The sequence below is a fragment of the Gracilinanus agilis genome, chromosome 3 (genome assembly GCF_016433145.1).
Source record: "Gracilinanus agilis isolate LMUSP501 chromosome 3, AgileGrace, whole genome shotgun sequence".
NCBI classification, from domain to species: Eukaryota; Metazoa; Chordata; class Mammalia; order Didelphimorphia; family Didelphidae; genus Gracilinanus; species Gracilinanus agilis.
The window spans coordinates 23,787,558-23,800,624 of NC_058132.1; the positions used below are offsets into that span (position 1 = coordinate 23,787,558).

Below are 13,067 nucleotides of genomic sequence, written 5' to 3' on the forward strand. Positions count from 1 at the left end.
AGCTAGAAAATCTAGCCACACCACAGAGAGTATATGGTCAAGTGGCTTATCCATGCTGTAGTTCTGTCAGTCATTTGCTTTTAAATCATGACAATCTTTGGAAATGACCTTCCTATTCTCTACTCACTGCTCTTTGTCAAAACTGGTTATTGTTGTTAGGTCATTTTGGAGTCTGGTTCAATTCTTCATGACCCCTCTTGGGGTTTTCATGGCAACCGGAGTGGTTCTCCAGCTCAGTTGATAGATGGGAAAACCGAAGCAGACCAGATTAAATGACTTGCCCAAGATCACACAACTAGAATGTGTATGAGGCTGGATTTGAACTCAAGAAGATGAATCTTACTGATTCTAGGCCCTGCACTTTATCTACTTCACCACCTTGGTACCCATAATTTCTTTAAATAATTCAATCCTGTCTTAAACACTTATGGGCCATGTGAATGACTTCACTGTAGTCTGTTTCTTTTCTTTCTTTTTTTTTTTTTTTTTTTACAGGTATGTAGCTGTAGCAGCTACCTCAGTGTGTTGTTGTAAGGGTCAGATGAGATTATGTACAGCCTAGATCTAATCTTTAAATGCTGTCTAAATGTCAGTTGTTATCAAAAGGTTAATTCAGAAACTACTGGTTCTATTTCAGTCTTCCTGGATTCCCTGGGGAGCACCAGTGCAGGAAGAGTTTGGTGTCAGAGGACCATCCCTGGCTCCTAAGGGTCTCTATGAACCTCACAGGGTCATAGAATTTGAAAGGAAAGTACTACCCAAAGTCATCCTGAGAGGTTCAATGATCTCTCTCATGGTTGCCTAGAGAGTTAAGTGGCAGCTTCTGGATTCGAATCCAGGTCCTCCAAATTTCAAAGTGATCTCCACTTTGGCCATGATGCTAATGCCATTTTTCAACCCTAAGCCCTGGAATCCTTATATGTCAAGTCAAGGGGACTGGTTGTTGTGTCCAACTTTTTATGACTTCATTTGGGTTTTGGGGTTTTTCTTTGGGGGGGGCGGGAACAACACCAGTGGCTTGCCACTTTCTTCTCAGATTCATCTCTCAGATGAAGAAACAGGCCAGTAGGGGTTAAATGACTTGCTAGTAATCGCTTGAGGCCAGACTGAACTCAGAGGGGAGTCTGGTACTTTATTCACTTCACCATCTAACTAACTAACTGCAGTGAAGGGGGCCAGCCTAGATTTCTTAGGGGCCTTGTTAGATCTGATTGCACATAGCCTGTTAACCTCTTTCTGATGCACTCTTCCCGTGTTGCTGTTATCAGTGTTGGTATCTAGACACGAAGCTGTGCCATCAGAACGGTCGGCCTCGGTCCTGTCTGGAAAGTGTCACAAGGAGACGTGGATGCAGCATTAGCTGTCAGACACAGGGCACATCTGAAAAGGACTGACACTCTCCAAGTCCGGGATAAGCAAAGCTTCGCAGAAAGTTGATGGACTCAGGCTTTGTAGCTCTAAATTCGAAGATTCTACTTATTAAAATGGGGCACCAACCCCCTGCCTTCCCCTGTACAAAGACCAGCCCAGGCCCAGGCTTATAAATAGTTGCTTTATAGAAAGGGCCGATTCCCAAACCGGCCAGACTGCCACACATGAGAAGCATTCAGAACCACAAAGATGTAAAAACAAACGAACAAAAACCAAAACAAAAAATGGAAAAAAATCCACCACGAAACAAAACAAACAAAATATTAGAATGTCCCAGATCTGACTCCCAGCTTCCCCCAGAAACCCAGGAGTCTGATTTTCTGAAGGGAGCCAGGTTGGAGGTGATCCTGGCCCAGCAGAGAGAGGACCAGAGACCCCCCACCTCTGAGGGGAAGTGGGAAACCCAGAAATTCAGCCCAGGGTTCCCACCATTCTCAGAAAGGATTCACAGCTTTGGGATTGGGGGTTGCTTTAAATTGTGTGGTAAGGAGGAAATGAATTCAGATCCTTGGAAAGAAATGTTTTCCCCTCCTCCCCACCCCAAAGAGGCAGGGGAAAGATTATGGATGAGCCAGGTTTGGGAGATGCTCCAGAGGCTGGAGAAAACTATTCAAGGGGGGCGGGGCGGGTCTAGAGGTCTGGACACCGTCCTTGGAGTGGAGGGGGGTGGGGGGGCACCGGAGGTCAGGGACATGGCCTGAGTCTCCTCTCTGCTGGCAGGGCCCTCGGGGGTTAGAGACTTTCTGAAAAGCAGACAGATGGGCCCCAGCTCAGGGCGCAGCAACCCCACCTGGTGAGTCCAGGTCAGAGAAGGAACGCCCCGGGGAAGGGCTGAGATGAAGACCCCGTGCTCCTCGGAGATACCCGGCTCCATTCCCTGCACCTTCTCAGCAGGGGAGTAGCCAGGTGTCTGGGGGTGGGGCTTAAGAGCCAGTAGCCAATCAAAGCGGGGGAACTCAGGAAGGTTCTTCGGTTCCGCTCCATTGGCTACCGGCCCTGGGTGCTGAGGGGCCGGCCAGAAGGAACGCGGGGAGGGGCTGGGAGGGGGGGGGTGGGCGCTCCCTCCCCCTCCCCCCACTTCACCTGGCATCCTCCCGTGCAGGCCGCAGCGCGTGGCAGGGAAGCACCCAGTTGTTGTCGTGCAGGCCCAGCCGGCAGCCCGGCGTGTCCTTGTCGGGCCGGCGGCAGCACATCCAGTAGGAGCGGCCGTAGGGCAGGTCGTGGTGGTAGGGCTTGGGGTGCCAGCGGCAAAGCGACACGTCGCCCTTCTCATAGCACTTGCGGCACTGCTTGCAGGGGTCGTCGCGGTAGAGCGGGTGGCGGCTCCAGCGCGAGTCGGTGGCCTGCACGCCGAACGTCTCGATGACGCACTTGAAGTAGTGGCACGTGCACTTGAGGGCGGCCAGGGCGCGCGTGGGCAGGAAGCCGAAGATCTTCACGAGCACGTGCTCGGGCAGCAGCAGCATGTACTGGCGGGGCTCGAGCAGCCGCTGGATCTTGAAGCGGATCTCCAGGAAGTCGTGGGATACGTGGTGATAGAGGCGGCACAAGGAGGCATCTGGGGCCGCAGCTGCGCCCGCCCCGCCCCCAACCTCAGGCTCGCTGCCCTCAGGCGCAGGCGCGGTGGGCGCCTCAGGGGCAGCAGGGGCCTCGGGTGCCGGCTCCCCGCGGGCAGGCAGCAGGAAGAGCTGGCCCGGAGGAGGGGGCTCCTCCGGGCTCACAGTCAGGCACACAGTCTCCTCCTTCACGGTCTTGGCCCCATCCTTGCCAAAGAAGACGCACTGGTCCACCACACCCGTGACCACCACGTCTACGTGGAAACCCGCAGCGCCCCCTCCCCCGCACTCTCGGGCCCCCGCAGGGGGTGGGGGCGGGGCTGGGGGCTTGTCCCCTGCGGTGGCGCCTGCAGTGGCCCTCTCGGGAGGCCCCTCTGGGCGGGAGGCTCCAGCTGCTTCCCCATCTCCAGCCTCATCAGCCCGGGCCAGCAGGAAGTCCACGTTGCTGGGCAGGGCGTCCCTAGATGGGCTGATGAGCTGGTACAAGTCACAGGTGATCTTATCCTGGGCCCGGCTGCTGGGGCCCTGCCCGCTCCCGTAAGGGCACCCTGGCCTGCCACCAGAGCCAGACCCCGGGGGACCACCCTCCGGGGATCGGGGCTCCCTACCGCTGGAGATCCGAAATGCAATTCGCACCTCCCCAGGCCCACCTCCGCGCACACTGTCCCCAGTGCGCACCTCCTCCTTTCTGGGCCCATCCCTCCGGGCCTCAAAGTGGGCCACGGCTTCAGCAACGCGGCTGCAGTCGCTGCCTGGCCTCCGCTCCTCACCAGCACCCTGAGCACCCTGCTCCGCTGCAGATACAAAAACGACTGGGGTCGGGGCCCCTGCTCGAGGGTAGCTTTGCAGAGCCAGGGCTGCCCTCTGCTCCACCAGGGCCACCATCTCAGCCACGGAGAGCAGGTCCACGTCCTCAGGGGCACAAGCTGAGGCCTCGGAGGAGGCTGGCAGCTGCTGGTCCTCCTCTCCTCCGCCATCAAGTGGCTTGCCAGGGCCTGGCCGGGGCTTGGTGGAGTCCAGGCAGCGTCGTCTCCGTTTGGCCTTGGAGCTGTCACTGCCCCAGTGGCCCTTGACCTTCCCAGCACTGGCCCGGCTGGCGCCACCACCGCACTGATGGGCCACAAAAAAGGCCACCTTCTCCTTAGTGTTGCCTGGCTTGATGACATACCAAGTGTCCAGCAGGACTCGGCCTTCCTCACCAGGGGCTGTGGAAAGCAGGGGGGCTGCAGGGGTTGGGGGGGCTGGAGGGGTGTTCTCAGAGCGGGCCAGCCCATCCCCAGAGCTGATGCTGTTCCCGCTGCCGGGCTCAGGGCAGGCAGTGGGAGGAGGGGGCTTTCGAGCTGATGGGGCAGCTGAGCGAGGCTGATTCTGAGAATAGGTACCAAAGGGCCGAGGGCACCACAGCTGGACTGGTGAGAGGCTGCTGGGGTCCATGGCTGTCCAGCCAGATGAGGGTCAGCACATTCTGAAGACCCAGCTAGAGACGAAGGCGCCCAGAGCCACCTGCGAGGGAAGACAGCAAAGGGATCAGCCATCAGTTGGGAAAGGACCTCCATGAAGTTGTCAAATAGACTCACAGAGCAAACATAACGTAGGATTCCCCATCTGTAGAACCCCTGAGCTGGAGCCTAGAGAAGCGGGTATAAGGGAAACTGTGTGACTTTGGGTAGCAGGTTCAAAGCCTGCTTTTGCTTCTCCTTTTCACCTCTATGTGAGAGTCTGAGCATGGAATGTCAGAGCAGATTCCTGGGGGCAGGAGATTGGGAATGGTGAACTGCTGATGAGAGGAGACTGGCCCGGGGTCCTCACTATAGGATTTCCAGGGGCTTGCAGGACACATGGTCATGTGTCCAGTGACCAGAGCCAGCAAACAGAAGCTATTTGGGGAATGACCCAATGATGGTGCCATGAGAGGGTTAGATGAAGAAACCTGGGAGTGTTTCCATTGGAGGAACGGCTGGGAGAGGGGTCTTCAGAAAAGGGATGAGCCATTGGGGAAAGCTAGGATCAATACAGGCAAATGTAGCAGGGATGGGGGCTGAGGCAGCCTAAGAGGAAAAACTTCCCGTGAAGGGTGTGATGGGACAGAACACTTTCCTGTTCTGGAGATCTTCAGAGAAGCCAGATGGCCACTGTGGGGAGATGTCAGAGGGGTACCGTGTGTTGGGTTAAACAGTGTCCAGTCGGGAGGGTCATTAGAACAGGGAATGGCAGGAGCACCCAGGCTAGAGGAGCCTAAGGGCACATCTTGCCCCACCCAGGGCCAAACACTGACCTACTCTGCCCAAGTCATCATGCCAGTGCACCCCTGGGCTCCCCTGGCTGCTTCTGCCCCACAGCCCTCTCTAGCTCACTGCAGCCAGCTCACTCCTGAGATACCCTGGCAGGAATTTGCCAGGGGATGCCAGGGCCTACTGGCCAGGAGAAAGAGAGCAAACACTTGTTCAGGCTCTTGGAGCTAGAAAGGGGCCCAGTAAGCTAATGGGGTACAACCTCATTCTACATAAGGCAACACCGAGGCTCAGAGAGAATGGGAGGCAGCAGAGATGTGGTGAAGGGCAGGACCTCGGGCCCCAGGCTGGGTTCTGTCCTGCCCACGTGGGCATGGCAGCCCCTGGAACTTGGGTCAAACCCCTTCTTCCTGGTCCTGTTTACCCAGAGCACCCCACATCATGCCCCTTCCTGTTCTCTGATCCTCAAACCCCAAATTCAGGCACCAAATAAATCCTCCCCAACTAGCAGGCTGACATTTAATGCTGGCACAGCCGGAGGAGATCATTCTACACTACACTAATCCCTTTATTTACAGATGAGTAAACTGAGGCCGAGAGGCAATGACTTGCCCAAGGTCACATAGCTAGCCAGCGGCAGAGTCAGGGTTCCCGACTCCAAAAGCAGGCTCCTCCCAATCGCCCTCAGGAGGCCTCAGGATTGCACTCCCTCCCGATTCAGGGTACTATTCAGAGGGAAGCTGGAGCGTGGGAAGGCAGAGCGCATGCGCCTGGAGTGCACTGGTGAAGGGAGGGGGAAGAGGGAAGGGTGGAAAGTCGAGCAGTCCTAGGAGCCCGCGCCACCACACCCCCCCGCCCCTTTGTTGACAGATTCGCGCATGACGGCGCGGCCCAATGACAGGCCGCTGATCGGGGCCATGCCCATATATGGACGAGCATCGGCGAGGGGGCGGGGCTAGGAGGTGTGAGTATGTGGGGGGTGGGGGAGGGGTGCACGAGTCGGCCAGGGAGCGTCCGCCAGTTCCCGAGCCCTCTCTTTCCCGAGCGGAGGGAGGGAGGGGATGGATGGAGTGCCGTCCTCAGCCAGCCTCTCTTAACGAGGCTCCCTGAGCCGCCCCCCCGCCGTGCACAGGGCGGGATTTAAAGCGCCCGGGTCTGCGCCGAAACAGACACCCCAAAGGGCTGGCAAAGGGGCGGGAAGCCGGCGGGGAAAGTCAGGTGGAGAGAACGCCCGGGGCCCCACCTAGGGCTGAGGGGCCTCGAGCTGCCCCCCAGAACAACTGGGGGGGGCGCCTCATCTCCTCCAGGATCGCCCAGGGCTTCTGCTCCAGGCACAGCAACTATGCAAGCAGCATCCGGCTCTGGGAAGGGAGACTCGGGGTCCAAATCCTGCCTCTGCAGAACCCAGTCCTTAGGGGGGCCAGGGCCAGGCTTGTGAGGGGCATGTCCTGTGGCTGACCGGGGAGGGGCCGAGCACGGGATGGCAGGGCTCTGCACTCTCTCCTCGAGCCTGGACTGCTGATTGACCCAAGTTCCAGGGGCTGCCATGCCCACGTGGGCAGGACAGAACCCAGCCTGGGGCCCGAGGTCCTGCCCTTCACCACATCTCTGCTGCCTCCCATTCTCTGGGGAGCCCAATGCTATGTGAACAGGGGCAATAGGGTCAATCAGTGCCGGGAATAAGGGCCCGGGAAGCTCAGCGTCCTACAGGTACCCGATAGGATCGGGATCCTGGACACTTGGCCCTACCCTCCCAACCCCCACTTCCAACCCTTGTCCGGAGCTAGGAGGAAGGCCACTCTTGCCTTCTCTAGCTGCTGATTGCCTGTTCCTTACTGCATGGACTCAAAACACCTTGGAGCCAGTAAGACCTGGGTCTGAATCCTACCACAGACACTACTCACTGGGTGTGGTGCTTGGGACCAGTCATATAATGTCTGAACCTCAGTTTCCCCTTCTGTAAAGTGGGCATTAAATAGCATCCACCTCAGAGTCGTGGTCTCACATGAGATCCCTGGGCTATGTAAATGTGAGCTGTTATTTATCAATTTAAAGAAATAAACTTCTCTTGATAAGACTTTTGATACTATCTTCCATAGCCCACAGAAGTCAAAATCCATACTGTGCCATAATCACTGATGTGCTAGGTAGGTGACAGCTCCTCACTTCGAGGGACACCTTCTGAGTTTGGCATTCAAGGTATGAATGGAGACTCAACTCTCTAGTCTCATACCCTTTCTTGACCCCCTAAGAATCCTTAAAGGCCTCCTCATCAAGGGGCAAAGTCCCTCAGGAAACACTTCCAGCCCTTTCCCTAGAGCTGTTGAGCCATGCTTTCAGTAGAAGTCCTTATCAAATCCTCGGGCTGTGAGGGACAGGGACCAAGTCTCCTTCCCAGCTCTTCTCCCCAATTTCTATGGGAGTTGGCGTCCAAGAGAGAATCTTAGAATTAGATGGTACTTAAAACCTGGAACATTCAGATTGTGTAGCTCAATCCAGAGACCTCTGTTTTTACAGATGAAAAAACTGAGGTTCAGAGACAATAGGACTGCACCAGGGTCAAAGGAGATTTGGAGAGGGCTATCTACATACAGGGAGATGCCAGGACACAGGACTAGAGAGGGGGATCTGCCTCCTGGCTGAGGGCTGTTCACTACTTAGGCTCTGGCACTCCTTCACTGGACTGAGAACATAGAGACCCTTTGTCCTTGGTCCCCAGATCTCATCTTGATGGGGCTCCTTAGGGACATGAAAGATGAGAGGCTGACACCCAGATATCAGGCCCAGCTCTGATTGCAGAAATAAGGGACCTGGGTCAGGCCAGGCTGTCTCCTACTACCAGCTCTTTGTCGAGGAATAAAAATTCAATTTGCCTAGACCCAATCTCATGCCCTTCCTTTGCTTAAAAGGAAGATCCCCCCTCCCCTTTTGGGGGTATTATCTTCCCCAATTGTAAAAGGAAGAGGTTGAACTAGATGGTTTCTAAGGTCCTTCCCAGCTCTGACATCCTATGTTCCATCCTAGTTCTGACATTCCACGTTTTAAGAAACCTCTCAGCTCTGACATTCCATGTTCTAAACTCCTTCCCTGCTCAGACATTCGTTGTGTCAAGCTATCTTCTAGTTCTAACATTCCCTGCTGTAAGGTCTCTCCCAGTTTTGACATTCGCTGTCCAAAGGCCTCTCCAAGCTCTGCGGTTCTGTGCTCTTAAGATCCCTCCCACCTCTGTCATTCCCGGCTCTAAGGTCCATCCCAGCTCGGCCATCCTCTGTTCTAGATCCTCTGTTCTAGGCTCCCCAATACCCTGTCCTAAAGTCCTTACCAGATCGATCATCCTATTATCTGTGGGCCATCTAGTTCCTCCAGCTCCCTGAACTCCCTTGGGCCTGTCAGACCGAAACCCAACAGAGGTGAATGATACTGATGGTCAGGCTGCTCCCAACCCATGGCTGGGTGCTGATGGTCCATGGGAACCTAATGATCTCTGGGGTCGGGAAGGGGCCCAGACTCAGAACGAACACCCGCTCCATCCTCATACCGATGGGGAAACTGAGGTCAAAGACACCCGCCTCTCCTTTCACAGGTAGGGAAACTGAGGCCAGAGAGGGGCCAGCCAGGGAAGGAGGCGAAAGGACGGGAAGAGAAGAGGGTCTCCCAAAGCGGTGTTCCTCCCACCCTCACTCCCAAGGAGAAGGCCCTGGGCTGGGGGGACAGGAGTGAGGCCCCTTCCTCCCACCTGTCTCCCCTCCTTCCAGGTGCCCCGCCCCCCAAGCCCTGTCTCCGCTCCGGGACGCACCCAGCGCCCCTCGACAGTCGGCGGCCCGCCTCTGCCCGCCTCCCTGACCCGACGCTCCGGCCTTACCCGCTCCGGGCGCCCGCAGGTCGCTCCGCGCCAGGGGCTCCCACCACTCACACACTCCACTCACTCCACTCACTCGCCCTCCTGCCTCCACTTCCGGGTTTCTGCTTCGAGGCATACCGGGAGTTGTAGTTCGGCGTGGGGTCGGAGGGGACGGGAAGGGCGGAGGGGAGGGAGGAACTCCATTTCCCAGAAGGCCACTCTGTCGGGGACGCCAGAGAAGGAGGTGCCGCGATTAACTATGGGTATTGTAGTCCCCCAGCCGCCATTTTGTCCAGGATCCTCCCTCCTAAGACATGGGCTGTGAGCCCTACGATAGGAAAAAGGACCCACGCCATTCCCCATGGCCTTCCAGTCATAGAGACAGGGCCAATAAAAAAAAACAAAAACAAAAAAAAATGAAACAGAACCTGATTTCAAGGAATCTACATTCATACTATTGACTAGATAGTCACTGAAACCCTTTCCAGTACTTTTAAAGATTTATTATGTTATTTTTGCAAATTAAGTGTAAAAACAATTTTCGATATTTCTTTTCGAAAATGCTGACTTCCCAGTTCTCTCCCTCCCTTCCTTCTCTCTGAGATATAAGCAATTTGGTCTAGCAAAACGTGTTTCCAGATAGGTCACTGGGGAAGAAGACTCATATAAAACAAAGAAAATATTGCATTCATACTCCACCCGATCTCGCTCTGGAACTGGATAGCCTCTCCCAGTTTTGTATCCACGATCTTGTAATGTAGGTCTCCTGGACTTCCCTGACTTCATACTCAGAAATCAGCCCATCTTGCAGTTCTTTGCGACATTCCAACTCCCTGACTCTCTCCACCACTCTAGAGTATTTTCTCTTCCTGTCTCTATCCCAGCTAAAATTCCAGCTTCTACAAGAAGTCTTTTCCAATCTTTCTAATACAGTGATGGGCAAACTTTTTAAAGACGAGGTCAAAGGAAAGGAAATGCTTATGTCAGTCTGTTTCTAAGGCAACTCCTTCGAAGTTTCATTGTATTGTATTCTACTCATTGTATTCCTCAGATTAGGAATAATGACAAGCGGCCAGATGGATCATTTCAGAGGACCGCATCTGGCACTCAGGCCATAGTTTGCCCATCACTGCCCTAATACATTAGTGTCTTTCCTCTGAGCTTCCATGCAATTTTCTCTCCCTAGGGAAGATATTGTTCTACCTGAGTTAACTCGTTTCATTGTTACACTGTAAGGTTCTCAAGGACAGGTATTGATTTTACCTTTCTTTGTATACTAGAGATTTAGCCCAGTACCTGGCACAAAGTATACACTGAATAAATACTTGGTGATTTTATTTTACCTAGGGAGTTCTTTTCAACACACGCACACAGCCTACTTAGAATTATTTTTTGAGATTTTTGGAGCTGCAAGGGGGCTTAAATAAAAATCATCGTATCTAGAGCCAAAATGAGAACAAGAGAGGAAAGAACCTGATGAAGTCTAAGAACAAGTCCTCATTTTACAAATGGAGAAAGTGATGTTGGGGCTTAAAGGGGAGAAGGCATAAAAAAGGGGGACTGTATTTTGGAAAAAGGACCTGGATGTTTGAATACCATCAGCTCTACTGTTTCCTGTCTGGTATGATGTTGAGTGAAGCACTTCCCACTTCTCAAATTTCCCTATTTGCAAAATGAAGGGGTTAGACTCTGTCATCTCTAAGGTCTCTCCCAGGCCCACATCCTATGATCCTAGCACCTGCATTAATAGGGAATTCATCATCTTGAGTGCACTAGCTTGATGTATTAGATAGAGCCCCAGAGGATTCATGTTCTGATCATGACTCCCTTTACTTGACTGTTCAGTGAACAAGGCAGGGGGACCCACCACCGACATCTTGTGCATCATCTCTCCTCAGACCCTGATGGAGAAAGCTCAGAACTCTGAACCCAGAGAGCCTTTAGGATAGCCATGCTCCCAGTGTTAAATGGTTTAACATCAGAAACCACTTTTATCTGGGGAAATGACATTAGAGTCATAACATCTGCTTTGCTGCTGCACCCCAAGGACTATGGGAGCCTTCCATCTAATTTACAACTCAAGTTTTCTATGTGTTGCCTCTTCCAATCGAATGTGAGCTCCTTGAGAGCAGGGGTTGTTTTTTCTATCTGTATCACCAATGCCTTGCACATAGTAAGCACTTCATAAAAGCTTTTATTTATTTATTCATTCATTCATTTAAAGTCCTTTCTTTATATATTATGATTAGAGTCAATTCACTTTGCTTCAATTTCCCCATCTGCAAAAAGTAAGCCCGTTCAGGTACCGAATCCTGAACTATGAGAATTAAGAATCAGAATGAAAGAAGGATCTTGAATCAGGATGCTAACCCTTCCAACTTGGCTAACCAAACAGGAGGCTAATTCGGGCGAGGTCAGCGCGCGCCGTTGTCACAGCAACTGAGCCAGGCGAAGCAGCCAGAGCATCCCTGGAAACGGGGCCACGCCCCTAGATCTTCTGATTGGCTCCTGTGTTTGTGGCGCTTCCTTTTCATATCTCCCTCTACCACCACCACCCCCGCCCCCTCCGGTTCTGGAACAACCCCAGGATTGGCTCGGGCGCCTCTGGGGCCTCTGGAGTTCTTTCGGTCCAGCCACGGTCACTCTAGCAGCCAAGTCCTAAACGCCGTTCCTTCCTGTATCTCCCTGGAGCCAGTCCCTTGTCATCCTTCCCACCCCCTCCAAGTCATTGGGTCTCAGTTTCCCCATCTGTGAAATAGACTTGCTCCCAGCAATACCCGCTCTTGGGACCTCCCCTCGTTTCGAAGACCCCGGGTGTCCCAGCTTCCCAGCTCGGGGTTCTTGGCACCCCGCCAAGTGACTCCTCCCGCTCTAACAGGACTCTTCGCCCTCCTTCCGTGCAGGGCAGCCCTCCATCCGCCACCGACGACCGGCCATGGTGGCCTTCTGGGGGTGGGGGAGAAACGAGACACGAAAATCCACGACAAATGCTTCGTGCCTCAGTTTCCCCAGGTGGGAAAGGAGGGCCTCCATGGTATCTGAGCTGTCTTCCATCTGTGGTGGGGGCCTTGAAGGCCAGGCTCAAGAGCAGGGCAGGACGGTCCCCCGAAATGGAAAGAGAAAGGGTGGGAGGTCCCTGAGCACAGTGGGAGGGAACAAGGGGGTGTAACATGGCGTCCTCCCCGCAGCCCCTCCCCCTTAAGGGACGGTTGACAGTTGACAGTTGGTGGAGGACCGTTGATCATTGGAGGAAGGGCAGATACCAAGACTGGGAGGAGTCCCGGGGAATGGGTGGGCGGAGAGGAGGCGGAGCTTGCGTACTGAAAGGGGGAAGGGAGAGAAGAAGCCTGCTGCTTAAGAGGCGGGGCCCCGACAAAAGGCGGGAAAGTCTCTAGACCGAGGGCATGGGCAAGCAGCCTGGAGGCGGAGCGTCACGGGGCAGTTCCGCTCCCTGGGAGAGCCCAGAGGCTGGAGGGGAGAGAGAGGGGCGGAGCCAACGGGGCTTTCCTCCAATCCGGGGCAGAGATTGCTAAACGCGGGAAGCGTGCAGCGCGAGGCCTGCGGAGGGAGAGGTGGGGCGGGGCCTCGGCAGCGAGGCGGCGCGCTGATTGGCCTGCTGCCTGGGCGCGCCGAGGCTGCAGCTGAGCTTCGAGGCTACCGCCGAGGCTGCAGCAGAGTTGACGAGGAAGGCGGTGGCAGCGGCTGCAGCGGCACGCGCTAGGCCCCAGGTCCGCGGTCCGCGTGCCGGGGACTCGGGCGCGCGTGCGCATGTGCACGTGACGGCTCTCCCCTCTCCCCTTACCCCGCCCAGCCCGTCCTGGGGTCTCGTGCCCGCTCCCGGGCAGCAATCTGGGGGCAGGGCCCTGCTGGAGGGAGGCTCGCGCCATTTCGCACCTCGGGAGGCCAGGGCTGGAGGAGGCACAGCAGGAGGGTACTGGGAGTGGAGGTGGGGTGTCCACTGGGAGAATATCCCCTCCCCATTCCCTGCCCCCAGCCCCTCCGGCCCTT

At 55.1% G+C, this 13,067-nt stretch overlaps 1 protein-coding gene across 1 annotated transcript; it reads right to left on the minus strand.

Moving 5' to 3' along the window:
* Positions 1-2,510: 2,510 nt before the first annotated feature.
* Positions 2,511-9,138, minus strand: FBXO46 (F-box protein 46). Its single transcript, XM_044667296.1, has 2 exons — positions 9,081-9,138; positions 2,511-4,490 (listed from the first exon to the last, which is right to left on the minus strand). The coding sequence occupies exon 2, from the start codon at positions 4,419-4,421 to the stop codon at positions 2,511-2,513; it is 1,911 nt and encodes a 636-aa protein (XP_044523231.1). The 5' UTR covers positions 4,422-4,490; positions 9,081-9,138.
* Positions 9,139-13,067: the final 3,929 nt, after the last annotated feature.

What these genes read in the sequence shown, in the direction of transcription:
- FBXO46 (XM_044667296.1), bottom strand. Translation starts at nt 4,421, where the DNA reads ATGGACCCCAGCAGCCTCTCACCAGTCCAGCTGTGGTGCCCTCGGCCC.